The sequence below is a fragment of the Tiliqua scincoides genome, chromosome 7 (assembly GCF_035046505.1).
Source record: "Tiliqua scincoides isolate rTilSci1 chromosome 7, rTilSci1.hap2, whole genome shotgun sequence".
NCBI classification, from domain to species: Eukaryota; Metazoa; Chordata; class Lepidosauria; order Squamata; family Scincidae; genus Tiliqua; species Tiliqua scincoides.
This window is the reverse complement of record NC_089827.1, coordinates 2810001-2831138: the sequence shown is the minus strand read 5'-3', so window position 1 is coordinate 2831138 and position 21138 is coordinate 2810001. Positions and strand designations below refer to the sequence as shown.

Sequence of the window (21138 nt, the reverse complement as noted above, 5' to 3'; positions counted from 1 at the left end):
GAGATGCTCCATTGGCTGGCAGGGGACAGCAGCACCTGTTCACACATCACTAGTAAGCTTAGGAGAGGGAGGGGCCGTGAGGCAGCACACCCTGGTGGACTTGCCCCAGGGCCTCCAGCAAACCGGTGCCCTCACATTTCCTGGGTTTACACACAGAGAGGTGCCCATGACGACAAATATTTTGTGAAGCAACTGTTATGATTATAGTGCCCCCCCCAGCACTGCTGTGGTCACACCTACACCAGCACAGTGCACGTATTTTTGCTCTTACACAAAAGACCCACATTTGTTGGCCTGAAAAAGCGCTGTTCGGCCACTGCTTCTGAGGATTCTTGTACGTACAACCCCATCATTGCAAACCAGACCATAATTATGTGTTTTATGCAGTGGATACATGCTGCCAAAAGGCAACTTAGTCACACTCCAAGGTCCTCAACCAATTGTGCCCCATCCTACAGACCTCCAGTGACATCACCATGACATCATACTCCTCCAATGACATCACTATTTCCACAGCCACTTTTATTTTAAGGTCAGTTGCTTAGTGGTGTTTAAGCGTTTTAATTACAGACAACCCATATTGTGTATTAAAGGTATTTTTTTATTCCTTAGTAAGAATTTTTTTTTTGGTTTGTTTTAAATCACAAAAATATTGTGGAAATATTTAGATAGCAGAATTCATGGAGTGCTGGAAAATACTGAATATAAAGACTGATTCCAAATATCTCACATACTAAACTGTTCTTAAAACAGCTGGTTTCTTGCAGACAGTATTTATTTATTTATTTTAAAATAATTTAAGACGGCATAAGTTTGTATCAAGCATAAGCATTGTAACAAAAGTGCAACTGGTTGTTGTTGTTGTGTGTGTGTGTGTGTATCAGCAATTCCTTCTCAAAAGAGATATTTTAACTCAAAATATCATTATCACGTCTTCTCCCTACAAAAATAGCATGACAGACATCATTAATTGGATCTATTAACAACTATTTACAGACAGCCGCTCTGTAGGCTAGTAATTTTTTTAAAAGGAAAAATAAATCCCAACGTTGTTTAAACACAGCGTTTGAGGCAAACAGTAGCAACAGCAGTAGCAGCGAAATATGCGCCACAAGTGACTAACAGAACCCAGGCATAATCAGACTGTTGTGTCTCACCTCTTACATAACATTCAAGTGAGAGTTCTCACAGTGCTACCTTGGCAACAAAACTAAAAATATCTAGGCAAGGTTCTTGGCTTAAGCCTTATTAACAAAGCTTTAGCTGTGTGATTATCTGGTGTGTGGCAACAGTCCCCCAGAAGGGAAATGGGGATATTTGGAGACAGAGAGACCTTGCGATGAATCTTTATCCCACCTTTTCCCAATTAGCAACCCTCATTTTTAAACTGCTCTCTCATCTAAGGTTTGCAACTTGTTTACCACCTGTGCCTTTAACAGGAGACTGGACCAAAGATCATCAGGGACCCCTCGCTCTGTCGCCATGCCAAGAAAAGCTGCACTTTCTCTTATTCCAATCCAGCAAAGGAGATCTACAAACAGAACTGGCTGGATAAGTCATGATGCAGAGAGAGGACATGTATTCCTCTCTATGGACCATTAGCTGTGACCCACCATGACAAGGGTTCTGTACGTAGCCTGCTGTTAAAGGCACAGGAGCTGGGCCAGTTAAAAAAAAAAAGTTGGCAATCCATTTCTTTCTTTGGGATATAGTTTAGATCAGTGGGGGAAATTATATATATATATTTGATTCAGTAAAGCATCGTTCCTTTCCATACCACAAGGTAATTTAAAATGAGGAACACAGCAAAACTAAGCAATAAGATGTGGGCGTGTGCATTTGTTTTAGTAAAAATAATAATAATAATAATCTTATAATGCGAACAGTTCTTGCACTCTCTGAGCACTCCAAATCCCTAAGCCAAGGGCTGCTCTAAGTATGCAAGACAACAAAAAAGACTGGAACAAGGTCATTCATTCATGGCCCATTTCTCAATAAAGTGCTAGCATAAAACATAAAGGCTTTTCTGACTGTAGCTCCCCCCCCATTTCCCCACAAGTGTACTAATGCAGTTCTTCAAACAAGTACAAAGTTACTAAACAGAATTTTGGAGATGCTTTCATGTGAAAAGCCCCTCCAAGATAAAGTGAACATCTATTCTTTTGTCTCTAGAGAAAAGTGTGCCTTTGTTTCCTTTTTTTCATGTAACCTTTCAGCTAGCATCCAAAAACATGGTTGCAATCCTGGGTACACTTTTTGGGAAGCAAGTCCCACTAAATTCAGCGAGACACTTCTGAGCAAACATTTATAGGACTGAACTGTGCACAGCGCACTGTTGTGCATTTGAGAAGACTGCAGTCATAGACATGCAATCAGTCTCACTGCAAAACATGGCTCCTAACCTCTGGATAAAAACACACAATTTGAATCAGACACTTGGCACTTGCCAAGACCAGACTGTCTTGCTGATTTAAGTGCAGTTTTGATGCATCTAACTTCCACTGAACTGTGCCCAACAGCTCCTGTGTGCAGCCAGACATGAAGAACAGAGTAGCAAAGTCACTGGGCTTCCCAGGCTACCATTCTCGAAACATTTTCCTCCAGAGTTGACAGGCTTCCTAAGTAAATGGGTCTGGATTGCAGCCTGTCCTTATGTGGCTTGGGGAGGATGTCAGTGGAACCAGCCTCCACGCACAATTCCAATCGTTCATGCGCATGGAGTAGGAGGCACGTGATACTATAACTTTCTCTAAAATGGGCACAATCCATCAGGCAATTCTTCTGAAGCGCAAACCCCTCCAAGTTTAGCTAAATAATTATCTTACTATTTTGTAATAATAAAACACATTACTATGATTACACATGTATTTCAATGGGGTTTGCACAGGGGAACTGCCTGCTGGATTAAACCCTTCTGAAACTGTTCCATTAGGGCTACCTCTATTCATAATAATAATAATAATAGATAATATACTTTCCTAAAGTACCTGTCATTATTGTACCAGTGAGGTATTCTGCACATTGCCCATCCTGCACAATTTTGCACAATGCTCTACTAGCCTTCTCCTTGGATCTGCTAAAATTTAAAAAAACCCTACTTTCCTAAAGAAAGATCAACATTTTCCTCTAAAGAGACCCTTCCATTTGCTTCTTTTCCAGTTTTGGGGCGGGGGGGGGGGATCCATCAGGTTACAAAACACATGAATGCAAAATTTCTTACAAAGCATTAAAAAATGCAAGGGGGGGAGATGAAAAAGGCGCCCTCCAAAAATATATATGGGGTGAATGGGAGGGGGGAAATCTATTTTTAAAAAATAAAGGAAACAGCCAATAAATGGTCCATGTCTTGTAAGTTTTCCCTGCAACCCTGAGCAGAGAGCGAAAGGTTTTGCTGATCATCCTTGCAAGCGATGAGTCAAGTCAGAATCACGGATCTGGTGTTGCAGATCCTAAACGCTGCACGTACGGCGAAGAGAGTATTCTCAGGGGGTTTCCTGTCCTGACTGCAAAGGCTGTTCTTGGGAAAGCAGATCCGTGTCCACGTGGAGCCCAGCTGGGTTGCAGGTGAAGGGGTGGGGGACATGCTGGGACCGAGAAGCCACATCAGGAGGGAGGAGGGGGGAGGAAGTCACGGAGGCTGAGCCAGCTTTCTCCCCGGGTGCCAGCACTGCTGAGAGGCAGGGGAAAGCAGCTGCGGCGGCGGCTGCAGCGGCGGCAGCTGCAGCCTGAGCTGAAATTCCTGGGTAGATCAAGGGAATGGGGGCAGTGGCGGCCGCAGTGGCAGGGTACAGGTATTTCTCCAGGGTGCTCTTGTCCAGGAAGGGCTGCATGTAGGCAGCGGCTGTGGAGGGGGAGATGAAGTAGAAAGGCAGGCAGAAGGGAGCGGCCGGCTGCTGGCCAAAGGGGGACCCCACTCCGCCGGCCCCTGCTCCCCCCAAGCCTCCCAGAGCCATCAGGGAGCTGAGCAGGGCCGGGTCGGGTCTCACAAGGGCAGCGGCAGCAGCTGGGTCTGGGCTCAGCACTGCAGAGGGGCTGTTGCTGCTGCTGCTGCAGTCCAGCTTCAGCCTTTTGGCCAGTGGGGGGGCCTCGTCCCCAGAGGGCTCCTGCTTGATCACCATCGCACCACCTTGGCTCTTCTCGCCATCGGGCCTCCCCTCGCTCTCCCCACCGTAGCCGCTGTCTGTGTCGGTGTCGTTCTCCCCGCCAAGCTCCAGGCTACTGCTAGCAGGCTGGAGACCCTGGGGGTGGCCGCCACGGCTATTCTGAGTCCTCTGGATGACGGGCACGCAGTTGGGCTGGCTCTCCAGTTTGGGGCCAGCGTGGTGGTCCTGCTGCACACAGGGAGCCGAAGCGGTGGGGCCTGGGCCTTTGCCCCCACACACCTTTGGAGTCAACAGCTGGGTACTGGGGAGGAACCGCGTGCAGACCGTGTGCAGGTGGCTGAGGAGCTGGGCACATCGCTGCTCCCGGGGAGTCCAGCTCTCGAACCTGGAGAGGTACTGCAAGACTTCTTTGGTGCAGGTCTGGAATCCTGAATGGAAAGCGTCCAGGTCGGACTGCAGAGGAGACTTCAGAGATCCCTCCCCTGCAAGCGGAGGTGGGAGAGGAAGAGTCGGGTCAGGAAATAACAATGCAAATATCAGCATTAAAACACCTAAAATCATTGGCATTATATTTCTCGGTCTGGCCTGTGTGCCAATGAAAACCCTCAATAACTTGAGAGTTTATGTTAAACTACTAACAGCACAAGCCTACAGATGCCTACTCAGAAGTAAGTGCCATTGATTTCATTGGGACTTACCCCCAAGAAAGTAAGCATAGGATGGCAGCCTAGACTGAAATCTAGGCTGCCATCCTATGCTCACTTCCTTGGGAGTAAGTCGTCAGAAGTTAATCTTGAGCTGTGATAGATAAGATGTCGGTGGGAAGGGAAGAGAATATATTACTCTATACCCACTTACATTTAATATAGAGTATATTGCTCTATACTCACTGACATGAGCGTAATCCTCACTGAAAACCAGACTTACTTATAAGTAAATATAAACAGGATCAAGCTGCACAGCTGTAATTGCATGCATTTACTTTGGAGTAAGCAGCACTGAAATCAGTGGAGCTACCTTCCGCATACAGGATCAGGCTGCAAAATTCAAACCACTTTGGAATAATTCTATAGATTTCAGTGTGACAACAATGAGAAAATCCTGGAGTTCATTTCTGAAACACAGCCTCCAGCTCTCCAGGACAGCTTGCTTTTCCTTACTTGTTCTTTTCCAAGAATGCCCTCTTTAATTCCCCCCCCCCCCAATTTGGTTTTGCTTTGTCTCACACAAACCCATGTCTGCTGTGCTGTGTTCAAGCGCTGCCATCCACTTACCATTCTGTAAAGCAATTATCTTCTGGTGCTGCTGCTCCGTTAAGGCTGTTAATGCTTTTAAGTGTTTCAAAGTTAATTCCAAAACTACGGCTTTCTCCAGATGCCCCAGTGTCTGTGATAGAAAAAGAGATACTTGATTACGTGGGAGTTGATCTTCTGTTTTCCAGAACTTCACCAAACTCACGTGGAAAGCAACTTTGTTTTATCAATGCAGTTGCATGCACCAGCAGTGCTGCACATGGCACCCACTTTGAAACTTCCCACAACAAGGGCACCAGGGAATTGGCATGGTTCTATTATATTCTATGGGAGCACAATGCGTTATGGACAAAGGCTAAAAAACACAGAACAAGTTGTAAGTTCCAAACGTGACGCAAGTAAAAGTGCTTCGAACTCAACACACTTTCAAGGCTGCAACTCTGTTCCTATTTACTTGAGAGTGAGCCCCACTGAAGGCAAGAGGATTTATTCCTGCACTGAATGGCATGCCGTTGAGACCCTGGTTCTTTTAAGGGTTAAAACTTCATCAACAGCCTTGACCACTGTGTGATTTCCAGATAATTGCTCTAGAGAGAGATATTTATTTCTAGACAGACACACATACAACTGTGTGTGGTAAACACACACAGAGAAACTTACTGTCAATTTGAGATGTTCAGGTAACAGATCCTTCAGCTGAGCTATGCACTCATTAATCCGGTCTCGCCTCTTCTTCTCTATTAATCTGTGTGGCAGCTTGTAGGCTTCCTAATCAGAAAAATTGAAGGGGGGGGGGGAAGGAGAGCAAATATTAGATGTACTATTTTGCCAGGCCTTATCTAGACAGTTGTCCTGCCAGCTACTTGTTCCTCATTTTAAGGTACATTCACACACATGGGGTGACACACACTGCACAACTGTAAGCAAGCAAAACACACACACAGAGAGAGAGTTGATACTGCTAAGGAAACAACAAGCTGGAACAGGGCAGGTCTGACTCAGTTCGACACAGGACTGCCCGTCAATGGCTTGGAGAGCATCAGGAACTTCTGCTTACCTTGCTGTCGTCCCTCTTCATGCCCCTCTTGGGCTTGCACATGTACAGAGACGGGTAGTCCAGCCTGCAACAAGAGAGGAAGGGAAGAGATTGAGAGAAGTGCCATCTCCAGTTAGAAGTGCCAGCGGTGGCTCTGGTCTCCTGCGCATGCAAGCGCACTACCAAAGGGAGAGCGAAGGAAGGACACGTGTGTGTGCATGGGAAGTGTGTGGCGCCAGTGAGTTGCACAGGGAGCCCCCCTGCTGTGCGGAAAGGACCCAGGAGCATTTTTTTTTTTAAAGTCCACCTGCCTGATCAATGCTCAGATCCGTTCGAGGGGGTGGGGGTGGGAAGCAGGAGAAGAGCACCGAGGCTGGCAGGCAGCACCAGTGCGCAGAGGCCCCCTTACCCGATGAAGTCCCGCTGCTCCAGCAGCTGCCGGTCTTGCAAGTGGGGGATCCCTTCATCCATGGCTGGCACCAGCTGCTGCTGCTGCTGCTGCTGCTGCGGGTGGATCTGTGGGGTGATGCAGAGCCAGGGCACATACAGTCCTCCTGGGGGGGGGGGGTGGAGGGCGCCCGGCCACAGCAGCCCTGCCTCTGCTGCCTCCGCCTCTCGCCCACTGGCTGCTGCAGCTCGCCGCCGCGCGGTGCTTTGGCCACAGGGCACGCGCCTCGCCAGCCAGCCCCGCGCCCGGCTCACGTGCGGAACGTACCAGGCAACCTCCGGGCTCGGGGAGGGGAGGGCGGGAGGCGGGAACAGCGCGGAGGCGGGGGGGGGACCGGCGACTTCGGCCAAGTCGGCGCTGCTTGTGCAGTGGCGTAGCCGGAGGGGGGCGAAGCGGCAAGGCTGACGGGGAGCCCGACTTCCCCGCCAGACTGGCTGCCTCACCCCCCCTCTGGCTACGCCACTGCAGAGCACGCCCCGAGGGGATTCCAAAGGTAACCCGCTGTCACGCGGAGAGGGATCCGGATCCCCAAGCTCTGAGGATGGGGTGCAAAGGGGGGGCACCCGCGTGTTGCTCTCCAGCCCCCCCCCCCAGCAGCTAATGGAAGTCGGTTCCGCTGAAGACCACGGGGCGGAGTGTAGGTCCCACTAACTAAGGCTGCAATCCTATCCACGCTTTGACCTGGGAGTAAGCCCCATTGACTAGAATGGGACTTACTTCTGAGTAGACACGCACAGGATTGGGCTCTCTGGTTGCAAATCACTGCCGGATTCAATGACATTCACATCAATGACCGGATTTACTCCCAAGTAGTAGCAGGATTTACTCCTACGGCGCGGGAGGTTGCGAGGGGGTGTGAGCCCCATCCTATGCGTGCCAGCTGAGAAGCAAGTCCCATTATAGTGAAGGGAGCTTCCTCCCACCCAGGTCAGTGCGGAGAGGATCGCAGCCCCGGATGGCACTGCCGGCCCCGATCCAGCGCGCGTTTACTCGGAAGTAAGTGCCGCTGGACAAAGGGAGGCTGATTTCTGCGCAAACCAGGTGAGGGAGTTGGTGAAGGTGGTCTCGCCCTCACTCCAGCACACACTGAGTGGCGGGGAGGACGAATCAATACACTTTTTAAAGAGTTAGCTGACCCCCCCGACCAGTGGCGTAGCCAGAGGGGGGGCGACGGCGTGACTTTAGCACAGAGGAGAAAAAGATCTCCGGGGGTAATGACCAGTGGCGTAGCTAGAGGGGGGTCAAAGCACAAGGATTTGCAGGGAGCCTCGGCTTGGTGTGCAGGCGGCCCTCCCCCTTCGGACGCCGCGGTGAGGCCCCCCTCTGGCTACGCCCCTGATCGTGCCCGACCGGAGAGGGCGCTGCCTGCCCGGGGAGGCGCGGCCGGGACGCGCGCAGCCCACGTTGGCCTGCGCGGTGTCCCCTTCCCAGCAGCAGCCGCTGCCACTCGGGCTCGCCAATCGCGTCTCCGGCTGCTGCGAGCACAAGGCGAGCCGCGTGAGCCGAGCTGCAGAGGGAGGTCCGCCCTTCGCCCTGGAGGCTGGGAAGGGGGGTCGGGGCGAGGAGCGCCCCCAGCGCTGCTGCCAGCGGGCGCCAGAGAGCCGCTTCTGGAAGCACCAGGGGGCGGCAGGGGCGTCGCCCGCGGAACTCCTGGCCACGAGATGTGGGGAGGCGCTCGGGCCGGAGAGATTTCTGGAGGAAAGGCGGCGCAGCCTCCCGGTTCGAGCAGGGGGCGGCCTCCGGGGCGGGGCGGGGGGCACCAGCAGGCAGGTCTCTCGTGCAGGCCCCGAAGCGCCTGGTGGGCGGCTGGTCTGGCGGGCCTGCTCCGGCACGCGTGCAGGGCAAACACCGTGCGGGCCCCGGGCACGCGCCCCGCCGCACGTGGGCAGCCTGGCCGTCTGGGGGGAGGGGAGACCCGCTCCCTCTGCCGGTGGCGTAGCCAGAGGGGGGCGAGCCCCCAGGCCTGCGTGGTGCCTTCCCTTCGGAGCCAGCGCGCGCCCGCATGTGCCCCCCACTGGGAAGGGCTCCGAGGGGAGGGGCCAGGCTCCGGCCCCTGCCCGGCGTGCCGGGACCGCGGCCCCGCCTCCGGGCCGGGGAAGCCGCAAGGAGCGCCCCGGGGAGGAGCACGTTCCCTCCGAGGCCGCCTCGCCCAGCCTGCGGAGCCGCAGTGCGCGCACGTGCCGCTGCCGTCCTCGGTGCTAGTTCGCCAGGTGCGCCAGTGCAGCCGGTGGCGTAGCCAGAGGGGTGCAAAGCACTTAGGGCCCAATCCCATCCAGTTTTCCCGTGCAGTTGTGCTAGTGGGGTATGTGGTGGTATGCCCCAAGATGGCATATGGGTATGCTCCACCCATCTTGTGGTGGGGCAGCAGTCACAGAGGCCTCCTTGAGGTATGGGAACATTTGTTCCCTTGCCATGGGGCTGCATTGTAGTTGCACGGGCCTGGAAAATTGGATAGGATTGGGCCCTAAGTCATTGGTGCCCAAACTTCTTAGCACCAGGACCCACTTTGTAAAATTACACCCTATCAGGACCCACTGAGCTTGACCAGACCTTTTAAAAAAAGGAGATCTAAAAAGAATATTTTATTATTCATAATAGCCAGAAAAAAGACCCTCAAAAGATTTATCTCCCTATATTGACACCTGCTTGCAGACTGCAGGAGCTGAGCTCATTAGCAGCTACAGGATCTGGTTTTTGGACAGCTTTGGGGCTTGAGACACTTAGGGAAAGTCCAAACTTTCCAGCACTGGTGCAGCTGCAATGCAGCCCCGAGTCAAGGAAACAAATATTCCCTTACCTTGTGGAGGCCTCCATGACTACCGTCTCTCCACAGGATGCAGCATATGTCCCATGGGCACAGCTATACCAGGGCTGGAAAGCTGGATAGGATTTGGCCCTTAGTTATCTGAATCTTTCCATCACCCTTTGGGGTTCCACCAAAAATCAGGTTGCAAACCACCAGTGGGTCCCAACCCACAGTTTGGGAACCACTGCACTAAGTTTTGCAGGGCGCCTCCCAGGGGCCTGCAAGCAGCCCCTCCCGTTTGGATCCATTCCAGCAGTGGGAGCAAAATGGAGGTCAATGCAGGATGGAGCACGTGGGCAGTCAAGGCAAATGCCTCCATATTGATCCACTGCCCCAATGGCTTCAAAGGGGGAGGGGCTGTTTGTAGGGTGAACGGGGTGAGGCTCCCTCCAAAGCTCAGCACATTGCACTCCCTGTAGCTATGCCACTGGATGCAACTATACCAAGTTCAGAGGCCCCTCTTAAAGGGCTCTTTGCAGCATTTGCTTTGGGAGGTGGGGAAGAGTTCTGGTCACTCCATACTTAAAAAAAAAAAAAAAAAGGCAGGGAATGAGACAAGAAAAAGCAACACTGAATTCTGAACACTGAAATTTAGTTGCCCAGTGAAATTTATTGGTTGTTGCTTTCAGGGGAACAAAAGAAAAGACTTGATGCAGCTCATAGTTATTGTACTGTTGCAGGGTGAGGTCATGGACATCTCCTCCTTGGGAAGCTTTTAAAAGGGCACACTAAAGGTCTATCAAAAAGCCATAGTAGTTGCAGTACATGCAACTGGAGGTTCCATTTCCCAGTATACCAGTATATCATTTTAGATTGTGAGCCCGTTTGGGATAGGGAGCCATTCAGTGTATTTGATTTTGTCTGTAAACTGCGTTGTGAACTTTTTTGTTCATTGTGAAGAAATACTGTGAAGAAGAAAAAGAAGAAAATACCTAGAAATATATGCAAAGATTCACGAGAACCCTTTCTGCACAAAGTCAGTCTTTAAAAAATTGCCCAAACTGATGAAGAACGGAGCCCTAAGAACATCCAAAAGTGATGGATATTAAACCACATAAGAGGCCAATTAAACACAAAAGTAATAAGAAGCCTTTGGGCCCAGACCTATCCAACTTTCTGGCACTGATGCAGCCATGCGAATGGGGTGTGTGCTGCATCCTGCAGAGAGGCCTCCTCAAGGTAAGAGAACATTGGGCTGGAAAGTTGGACAGGATTTGGCTCTTAGAGTTTGCCCTTTGCCTCCAGCACCAAACAAAACCATCAGATGGGTTAAGAGGGGACGCTTGTTACTAATCCAAATAGGCACAGGAATTATGTATTTATATCCTACATCAGGAGGTGCCCAAGGCAGCTTACAGAATTTGATCCCTCCATATCTGTAGAATGCAAGAATAAAGGCAGGGGGGGAGTGCCTCTCATAGGGCAGTTGCTGCTTCTCTGCTCAGCTCAAAGAGGCACCTGTGGGCCCAAGTCCTCCTGAGGTGGCCTGCCAAATGCTTCCTCCTTTACCCAGTGAAGTGCTGACACTCCCGCTATCCACTGTTCTAGTTCAGCACTCTTCTCCCTTCTACATGTCCTCTTCCCCTCTGTTCTTCTCTTCCAACCCAGGAAGTGAAAGGAGGAGGAGCAGTGGAGGTAAGTAGGTGGACAGAGATGGGTGACTCCCCCTCCAGTGTTGGAGCCAGTCCCCATCTGCCCCTGCAGATCTAGTGGAGGCAGGCAAGGGTCAGGACTGCAAGTGGCAGGTTTCTCCTCACCAAGCATTCTGTTCATGTGGTCAGGCTGCAGAAATGGGAAATATCCATATAAACCTGAGAAGCAGATGCTATGAAAATATCCGGGACAAGGTCTGTCACAGTGAATAGGGAGTCCAGGTTGGAGCAAACACAACTTGTTTTTATCTACACAGTGCAGGATCAATTTTAGCTTTTGAAATCCCCAGATTGTGCATGACACACAGCCCAGAAAGCTTCCTGCTGCCTGGGCAGCTCTTGTATGGAAGCAGGAAGGTTCCACTGATGCATAGTTCTGCCTGTGTCAAGGGGATTCCTGAGGCTGGAGCTGGGCAATGACTCAGCCCTGAGTGCACCATGACAGGGACAAGATCTCCATGGCAGCTGCCAGCAAGGAGAAGCCTTGCTCAGTGCAGAACCTTGCAGCATGGCTCAGTCTCCCTGTGAGTTAATCAAGTGGCTTTGGCCATCTGAGCTCAGGATCAGGGCAGCTCCTACCTTCAAAGATTGTCTGTTGAATTGCAGAGACCAGTCGTGTGTGGTTCGTGTGTATGTGCACAACTCTTGGGCTGCCAGGCTGCAATCCTGTACACACTTCCATGGGAGTAAGTCCCTTTTTTAAAAATTAAGAAGAAATTAAAATAGTTGCTGTTCTCTATAAAACCTTCAATGTGGTGCAATGTGCAATTGTATTTGATGAGACTAGCAGCCCAATCCTATGCATGTCTACTCAGAAGTAAGTCCCATTAGTGTCAATGGGGCTTACTCCCAGGAAAGTGTGGATAGGATTGGACTGTAGATTACCCTCCAGTGGTGCCTCCTTAGGCGCGGGTTCAGTTGGTAGCCACTGGTGCAACTGGCTTAAAGCCAATCCTGCAGCACTCCCTTGCCTCCTGCTTTCAGGAATACATGGACATCCATCAAGTGAGATGGCCCTGTTTTATCCTGAGGACTTAGTGCTCTGCACCCCCTCTAGCTAGGCGATAAGACATAGGTCCTCTCCTGGATTGGGAACTGGTTGAGCTCCAGGAAGCAGAGAGTGGGTGTCAGTGGGCAATTTTCACAACCGAAGGAGGTGAAAATTGGTGCCCCAAGGATCTGTCCTGGGACCAGTGCTCTTCAACCTCTTCATAAATTACTTGGAGACAGGGTTGAGCAGTGAGGTGGCAAAGTTTGCAGACGACACCAAACATTTCCAGTGGTGAAGACCAGAAGTGATTGTGAGGAGCTCCAGAAGGATCTGGCCCCACTCATAAGAACATCAGAACAGCCCCACTGGATCAGGCCACAGGCCCATCTAGTCCAACTTCCTGTATCTCACAGCGGCCCACCAAATGCCCCAGGGGGCACACCAGATAACAAGAGACCTCATCCTGGTGCCCTCCCTTGCATCTGGCCTTCTGACATAGCCCATTTCTAAAATCAGGAGGTTGCACATGCACATCATGGCTTGTAACCCGTAATGGATTTTTCCTCCAGAAACTTGTCCAATCCTCTTTTAAAGGCATCCAGGCCAGATGCCGTTCACCACATCCTGCGGCAAGGAGTTCCACAGACCAACCAAACGCTGAGTAAAGAAATATTTTATTTTGTCTGTCCTAACCCTCCCAACACTCAATTTTAGCGGATGTCCCCTGGTTCTGGTGTTATGTGAGAGTATAAAGAGTGTTATGTGAGAGTGTATCCACTTTATCCTTCCCCTGCATAATTTTGTATGTCTCAATCATGTCCCCTCAGGCACCTCTTTTCTAGGCTGAAGAGGCCCAAATGCTGTAGCCTTTCCTCATAAGGAAGGTGCCCCAGCCCAGTAATCATCTTAGTCGCTCTCTTTTGCACCTTTTCCATTTCCACTATGTCCTTTTTGAGATGTGTCGACCAGAACTGGACACAGTACTCCAGGTGTGGCCTTCCTTAGCATAGATTTGTACAGTTGTTGGCATCTTTCAGTCTCGGAAGACTATGGTATCGCGTTCTGAATGGTGGTTCTGGAACAGAGTGTCCTCTCCAGTGCACGAAGCCTGGGTAAAGTAAGTATGGAGGATAGGCTATTACCCATGCAGCAAATCCCCCCTCTCCACGTCGCTGAAATGGTCCAATGGAAGGCAGAGGCCAATACGGTTGGTTCCAGCGATGTCGCAGGAGTTGCCAGAACGTGACTGTGTTCAGCCATGAACTGCCTCAGGGGCTCCAGCTCTGGATTTTGCCTCGAGGTTGACTCCTGAAGCCTTTTCCATAACTGGATGTAGCCACAAGGCAGTGGAGGTTGAGATCAGAGTTTTCCTTCTCTCAGATGAGCTGCCTTCCCAGGCTAACGAGTCCCATCTACCCGGTGGTAGATTTGTACAACAGCATTATAATATTAGCCGTTTTGTTCTCAATACCTTTTCTAATGATCCCAAGCATAGAATTGGCCTTCTTCACTGCCGCCGCACATTGGGTCGACACTTTCATCGACCTGTCCACCACCACCCAAGATCTCTCTCCTGATCTGTCACAGGCAGCTCAGAACCCATCAGCCTATGTGTGAAGTTTTGATTTTTTGCCCCAGTGTGCATGACTTTACACTTACTGACATTGAAACGCATCTGCCACTTTGCTGCCCATTCTTCCAGTTTGGAGAGATCCTTCTGGAGCTCCTCACAATCATTTCTGGTCTTCACCACTCGGAAAAGTTTGGTGTCCTCTGCAAACTTGGCCACCTCACTGTTCACACCTGTCTCCAGGTCGTTTATGAAGAGGTTGAAAAGCACCGGTCCCAGGTGCTTCCCCACCAGGGATGCCACGCTGGGTTCATCTCTGGTCTGTGGAACTCCCCACCACTGGACTCCAGTAGGACTGAGTAGACGGGGCTCCGAGGCTGCCCCCAGCGCGCTTTCCTGGGAGGAAGCCCCATCGCCTCCAGTGGGGCTGACTCCTGAGTAGACGGGGGCTGCCCTTCCCACGTGCCCGGCGCTCCCCCCAGCCCGGCTCCGCGGCGGGAGTCGGCGCCCCCCTGGCGCCCCCCGCTCCTCCCTCCCTCCGCGGGCCATATGTGGCGCTGGGCAGCGCTCCAGCCGCGGCCGCTCGGCCCAGGGGCGGGCGGGGGCGGGCGGGACCCCGGGCGCGGCCGGCAGCCGGAGCAGGACGGCAGGAGCAGCGCCATGGCCGGGCGGCGCGAGCCCAAGGCCGGCGGCGCGGAGGAGGTGCACGCCTGCTGCGGCTGCCGCTTCCCGCTGCTGCCCGCCCTGCTGCAGCTGGCGCTGGGCGCCTCCGTGGCCGTGCTGGGCTTCCTGGCGGCCGCCCGCAGCGCCTCCCTGCCGGCCAGGGACACTCCGCACTGGGCGGGCATCCTCGTAAGCAGACCCGCCTGCTGCATGCGCTGCCGCCGCCTGCCCCCGTCCCACTAACCCTTGCGGTGGCGTAGCCGGAGGGGGGCCTCCCCCGGGCGGGCAAGGGGACCCTTTGCTCCCCCCGCCCGGAATGGCTCCGAAGGGGAGGCTCCCCGCCGGACCGGCCGCCTTGCCCCCCTCCCGCTACGCCACTGCCCCCTGCATGCCTCCCTGGCTGCTGCTGCCGCCCCCCATGAAGAAATGGCCCTGCTGCCGTCCGCGTGGCTGTTTTCCTTTCACACGTGCAAGGAGGAGCAGTGCTCTTGGGCCCAGCCCGCTCCGACTCTCCTGCACCGGTGCAGCAGCAGCAATGCAGCCCAGGGGGAAGGGAGCAAACGTCCCCATAGCTTGAGGAGGCCTCTGGGATTGCATCCCCAACAGCACCCCACAGGCACAGCATCACTGGCACTGGAAAATGGGATAGGATTGGGTCCCAAATCAATATAAAAATGCAGGGGTGTGTGTGTGAGAGAGGACCATTCCCCAAGCACGATTGCAGCACCATCTGCAGATCTACTCAGAAGTAAAGCCCCATTATGTTGTTGGGCTTACTCCCCGGGAAAGTGTGCATAGGACAGTGATAGCCTTCCCCCAACCACTGTTACAGCACCATCTGTAGGCCTACTCAGAAGCAAAGCCCCATTGGGTTAAGTTGGCTTACTCCCCAGGAAAGTATCCATAGGATAGTGATAGCCTTCCCCCAAGCACTATTATAGCACCATCCTTTGCAGGCCTACTCAGAAGTAAAGCCCCATTGGGTGAAGTTGGGCACAGGAAAGTGTGCATAAGATAGTGATAGCCTTTCCCCAAGCACTGTTAGGGCACCATCCTCTGCAGATCTACTCAGAAGTAAAGCCCCGTTGGGCTTACTTTCCAGGAAAGTGTGCATAAGATGGCAGCCTTAGAAAGCTTGGAGGAAAACACACACACCAAGCTGGCTGTACTACCTATCCAGGTTGCAATGCAAGTATTCTTTATTTGTTTTTATTTTCCACATTTTTGTACCCCCCCCTTTCTTCCAAGGAGCTCAGGATGGTGTACAGGGTTCCTCCCCTCCTTTTTGTCCTCACAACAACCCTGTGAAGTAGGTGAGGCTAAGAGAGAGAGAATGAAGAGAGTGACTGGCCCAAGATCACTCAGGAAGCTTCATGGCCTGAGCAGGGATTTTAATCTGGATGTTGCAGGTCTAAGTCCAACTCCTGAACCACAGCACTATCCTGGCTCTCAGGACAATGATTCATTGTCCTGCAAATGTGTGCATGATTTCACACATACATGCTTAACCAGTCCGTCCGTCCCTCCCAGGTCATAAGACAGGGAGGGAAGTAAATCTTTGATTTGACTATTTCTAATGGAGAAGAGGAAAAGCTGCTCTTGGGGTTTTTGCACTTCAAGGAGTTAAAAATAAGGCTGTAATTTAACCTGTTGATGGGGTGTTGGCAAAGAACTCCAAAGAGAGTTCTCCAGAGAAGGGAGGAAGGACCAGGCTTTACCACTCTGGTTGGCACTTTAGGTCTTCAAAGACCAATTCAGCTTTCAAATTAAAAAAATAAGTATGTTTATACACATGTAATTCAAGCCAGGAAACTCCAAAGTCACAAACAGCAAGCTTTCTTGGTGCTTTGTGGCACATGGAGAGGAGGGGGGTGGGGAAAACCCACAAGAAGGCTATTTGTGATCATCTATAAACACGTGATCCACAGGGAACGGCATGAGTTCAGCCAATGCATGCCTGCTGGCTCATTTCAGCATGGGGTGTATCTTGGCATTGACTGGTGTGGATTAGCACGAGAGTGAGACACAAGACTGAACAGTCATGCCCTGAGCTGATTTGCTGTGTACTATGTGCTTTCAAAAATACTGTACTTTACTCAAGGGTGGTGCATTTTTCAAGTCATTGTTTGTAAAAGGGTTGGTGGTGGTCATGGTTAATTTTGAATATTATAAATGGATCAGCAATTCTCCTCATCCACCATGCCAACTTTTTTTTTTAATTCTAGGAATGTTCCAAACTGGTGTGCTTATTATATTAGCTAAAGTCCCAAAGGCAGAAGGGGGGGGGCGTCCACAGAGCTGGCTTTAGGAGCTGTGGGACCCAATTAGAAACATTTTTCATGGGGTCCCAGGTTCACAGCTCAGGTCTGTAGAACCTTAGAGATAGAAATAACATTCATTATAGACTTTATATCTCTGCGGTAGAATGAAAAGCAATCAAAGTGTGCACATAAAAGTGCATGCAGGTTAATGGACCTAAGCACATATTAATATAAAATTGCATACCTGTAAGCCTAAAAGTAAGTAAACAAACAAAATGTGCCTTTGAAAAGTAAATAGTTACAAAACCCCTTGTTTTAGTGATGGTGAAATGATTTGGTAACAATATTAATGTTATTTTTTATTTTTACCCTGTCTTGGAGGGCCTTTAGATGCAGGGCCCAGTTGGGAGCAGTGGGTCCAATTGGCTCAGAGCCAGCCCTGGGTGTCTGGCTCTGCCTCCAACCCCACCCCCATACCTTCCACCTCCCCACAGGTGTACGCATTTGATCTCTGTTGCGTAGGGCAGAAATAGCTTTTAAACATGGGATGTGGGTCCTGCAGAGAAAGTAAGGGAGGAATGGCTGCTGTGATACAAGGACATCTGCAAGAGGGATATAAAGGCCTTAGGAGTGGACCTCAACAAGTGGTTGAGACATCTAACAGAATTCTCAGCACTCTTGAAAAATTACGATTCTTTGAGAGAGAGAGAGAGAGAGAGAGAGAGATGATTTAAATAGGTTTAAACACAAATTAATTTTGGTAGTTTGTGCTCTTATTTATTCCTTTGTAACTCCAGAGAAAGGGAAAGCAGAATAGGGCACAACAGATGGCTCCAGAGTAAGAGATCTAATGCTTACATTAGATCAGACATTGCCACCAACATTAGGCCTTAGAATTTAGTTAAAGTATTGGTCTCTGGAGTCTGAATTTCTAACAGTGTTTTACACTGATCATGACTCTGATCAGTGTCAGAGACTGCCTCTGAAGATGTCCAGAGAAGATGTTTAATTCTACTGTTCTCTAAAAACCTGGCCTCTGAGCGGCCCGCTTGGAGGCAGGCTGTGCAGCATGGCCTTTCCCAGTTTGAAGAGACACTTGGCCAACAGTCTGAGGCTAAGAGGCAAAGAAGGAAGGCCCATAGCCAGGGAGACAGGCCAGGGACAGACTGCACTTGCTCCCAGTGTGGAAGGAATTGTCACTCCCGAATCGGCCTTTTCAGCCACACTAGACGCTGTTCCAGAACCACCATTCCAGTGTCTTTCGAGACTGAAGGTTGCCAACAACAACAACATTTATGGGGGAGAAAGTAAAGGCATACACTCGGGGTTGCCTTTACAGTGAAGGGCTGACTGTGTCCTGTTGACTCAGTTTTCCCTCTCAGCGTTTTGCTTTAGAGTTCAGGAGGAGAAATCTTACAGAGGGTGGGCAATTTCAACCTGCTTCATCAAAAACAAGATAGACATTAGTTTCACTTTAAAGACTAATCAGTTCATTGTGGCATAAGCATCCTTGGACTGAGAGAAGAAACAGTTATCTTTTGGCAGTAGAGAGTGAATTTTGCATGGGATGGATGTTCTTTTCCCTCTCCAGAGCTAGGGGACATCCACCAGCATTGACTGGCTGGAGAATGAGAACAGACAAAAGAAAATATTTTTTTATCGAACTTGTAATTAATCTGTGGAACTCCTTTTCACAGGATGTGGTGATGGCATCTGGCCTAGATGGCTTTAAAAGGAGACTGAACAGATTGATGGAAGATAAATCCATCACAGATTACAAGCAGTGATGTTTAAATGCAACCTCCTGTTTCTAGAATTAGGCTACCTCTGAATGCCAGATGCAAGGGAGGGCACCAGGATGCAGGTCTCTTGTTGCCTTGTGTGCTCCCTGAGGCATTTGGTGGGCCACTGTGAGATACAGGAATCTGGACTAGGTGGGCCAATAGCCTGATCCAGCAGGACTGTTCTTATATTCTTAGGTGATCACACAAGTTTAAGGCTGGATCATGCATGCATGTATATTGCTTGATTACTCAGTTGTGATGATTCACTGCTCAATGTGTGAATTATTGACAAGCATTATGTATTTTTTTGGGGTACTGTGAGATGACAAAAGTTCTTTGCATGGTGACAGATCTGTAGTGGCTCATGAAAATCACCACTTGATCCTGCAGTCATGAAGTAACATGAAGTCATGCAAGATTGCCCCAGTTCTGAATACAGAGCTAGTTTCCAAAACAGTCAAGATAGAACAAAATGAAACTTGGAAGTTGCACTGATGGCTGTTTGCACACAGTGCCTGACCTCCAGCTCAGAATGTGTTTATTACTCCTAAGTACCATAAAATATACGCCCAAAGAGATTTCATGTCAATTCAACCTAGATCCTGTGTTAGGGTGTATCTAGAGTTGAGCATCTTATGTTCCCGGAAATCTTCTTTTGCCTTTGTACCAAGCAGAGACCATCAGCGATGACCCAGAGAAATACAGGCAAATGTCAGGAATGGCACATGTGCACCAACTAAGAACTGCATAGGCCAAAATAACCAACAGGAAGTGAGCTACAAATCTGCAAGTAAGGCTGAAATCCTAAGCGCACTTACTGGGGAGCAAGTCCTACTGGGTCAGTGGAGCTTACTTCTGAGTAGACTTGCTTCGGAATGAACTGTGAGGCAACTTCAGACATGCATGTGTCATAGGGGCTTGAGAAGGCTTGAGAGGGCGGAACAAAGATGGGTAGGGTAAGAGTGGGTGGGGGGGCCCAGGAGGGAGATGAGGATGGCAGAGCAGGTCTCTGCCATATCCCAATCCTCGTCCAAGACCTGAAAGTCCTACACAGGGCTACTCTGATTTGCCCCAGTGATTTAGGGCCCAATCCTATCCAATTTTCCAGCACTGGTGCAGCTGCAATGCAGCCCACGGCAAGGGAACAAATGTTCCCATACCTTAAGGTGGCCTCTGTGACTGCTGTCCCACCACAAGATGCAGTGCATGCCCTATTAGCGCAGCTGCACTGGCACTGAAAAATTGGATAGGATTGGGCCCTAGCTGGCACTGATCTGAGTAGCCCCATTGGGCAGGCAGGAGCATTACCTGCCCCAAAGCTGTGCTGGACCCAGCATAGGCCACTTGACCCAGCTGCACCAGTGCAGGTTAGAATTAAGCTGTCTGTCATGGATTGACAGCACGGTCGTGGAACGTCAGCACAATTCTTGAAACCAGAGTGGCGTTTTCTCCAGCCTCTGATCCTGGCCGTATCTGTCCCCACCTCGTCCTCAATCAGGCCAGCTCAAGAGAATGAAACGCTGAAAACCTCTTGTGTGCTTCTCGTTCTTTTGCTCATCAGCTTTTCCAGCATACAGATGAGCAATGGCATAAAGGGGGCATTCTGAGATCATATGTCTGGCTCCCAAAACAACCTGTTTGTATTTCGGCGCTGACAGTGCGTCTTTCTGGTGTTCACAGAAGAACAACAGTGAGCAACGACTCCTTTCTTGGCAGCAGAGTAGCAGACAGAGGCGAGAAGCACATGTTCTAGCAACAACATCCCACTCAAGTGCCCCCCAGCCCCCAAGTGTTTGATTATCATTCTACATCCCTAACGAGAAGAACTTTGAAATATATTCTCAAGGCCTTTTCAGGAAAGTTAGCTGGAGATAATAGAGGAAGCTCATCCCCTTGAATCCCTATTGGGATTACCTCAGGGGTGACTTTGTCCCTGTGGCTACCGCTAACATCCTATGACAGTAGAGTGAAGGGAGAGTGCAAATGTGCTAAACAGCACCTGATTTATGGAAGGGATCTTTGCTTTATTAGTGGCAAAACTGTCACCCTGTTCCTTGCAGAGAATCAAGTGCTTTAGTCCATTAGCATGAATGAAGGGGAATTTAGCCTGTGAGCAGAATGTCCCCAGCATGCAAAACTGGAACTGGGATTCATTACTCATTTAGGAAAAGAAAAAAAAAAAAAGCCTTACTGTAATAAGATTCAAAAATTTGAGAATACATCTCAGAGCTAATTTATGGCTTAACAATCTCCTGCCTTCCTACCTTCAAGGTCATCAGTAGGACAGTTCTGGGCCAAGGATGTGGACAAAAGGGGTCTAGAAGATTGCAGAAATTTTTTTAAAGCCCACCCATTCCAAACATTAATGTCAGAATAAATGCAGTGGTAGAATAAATGTATGCAATTGTCCTAAATATATTCTGCAGGCAAAATCGGGATGTTTCAGAATTTCAGATTTCTTTTTTATGTCTGGGGAAGGCTTGGCTAGAAGACTCTTCTGACATTTGGCTTTCTGCAGAGAACAGTTTTGCATGTGGAGAACTCAGTGAATCAGGGGAGAACCTCCACCAG

At 50.3% G+C, this 21138-nt stretch overlaps 2 protein-coding genes across 3 annotated transcripts in view; one reads left to right on the top strand and one right to left on the bottom strand.

Moving 5' to 3' along the window:
• Positions 1 to 554: 554 nt before the first annotated feature.
• BHLHE41 (basic helix-loop-helix family member e41) lies at positions 555 to 7081 on the bottom strand. Its single transcript, XM_066633569.1, has 5 exons — positions 6802 to 7081; positions 6414 to 6477; positions 6017 to 6124; positions 5378 to 5489; positions 555 to 4585 (listed from the first exon to the last, which is right to left on the bottom strand). Exons 1-5 carry the CDS (start codon positions 6861 to 6863, stop codon positions 3483 to 3485), a joined length of 1449 nt encoding a protein of 482 aa, XP_066489666.1. The 5' UTR covers positions 6864 to 7081; the 3' UTR covers positions 555 to 3482.
• A 781-nt stretch (positions 7082 to 7862) lies between these two features.
• Positions 7863 to 21138, top strand: part of SSPN (sarcospan) — a 25163-nt gene continuing 11887 nt past the window's right edge. The window contains exon 1 of one of the 2 annotated variants that reach the window (XM_066634027.1): positions 7863 to 7881. Coding sequence is in view for 1 of the 2 variants with exons in the window: in XM_066634026.1 (XP_066490123.1) it covers positions 14520 to 14711 (192 nt within the window). In the remaining variant the exon portion in view is untranslated. Of the gene's footprint in view, positions 7882 to 14475; positions 14712 to 21138 lie in introns of those variants that run through there. The other variant, XM_066634026.1, reaches the window with a different exon arrangement.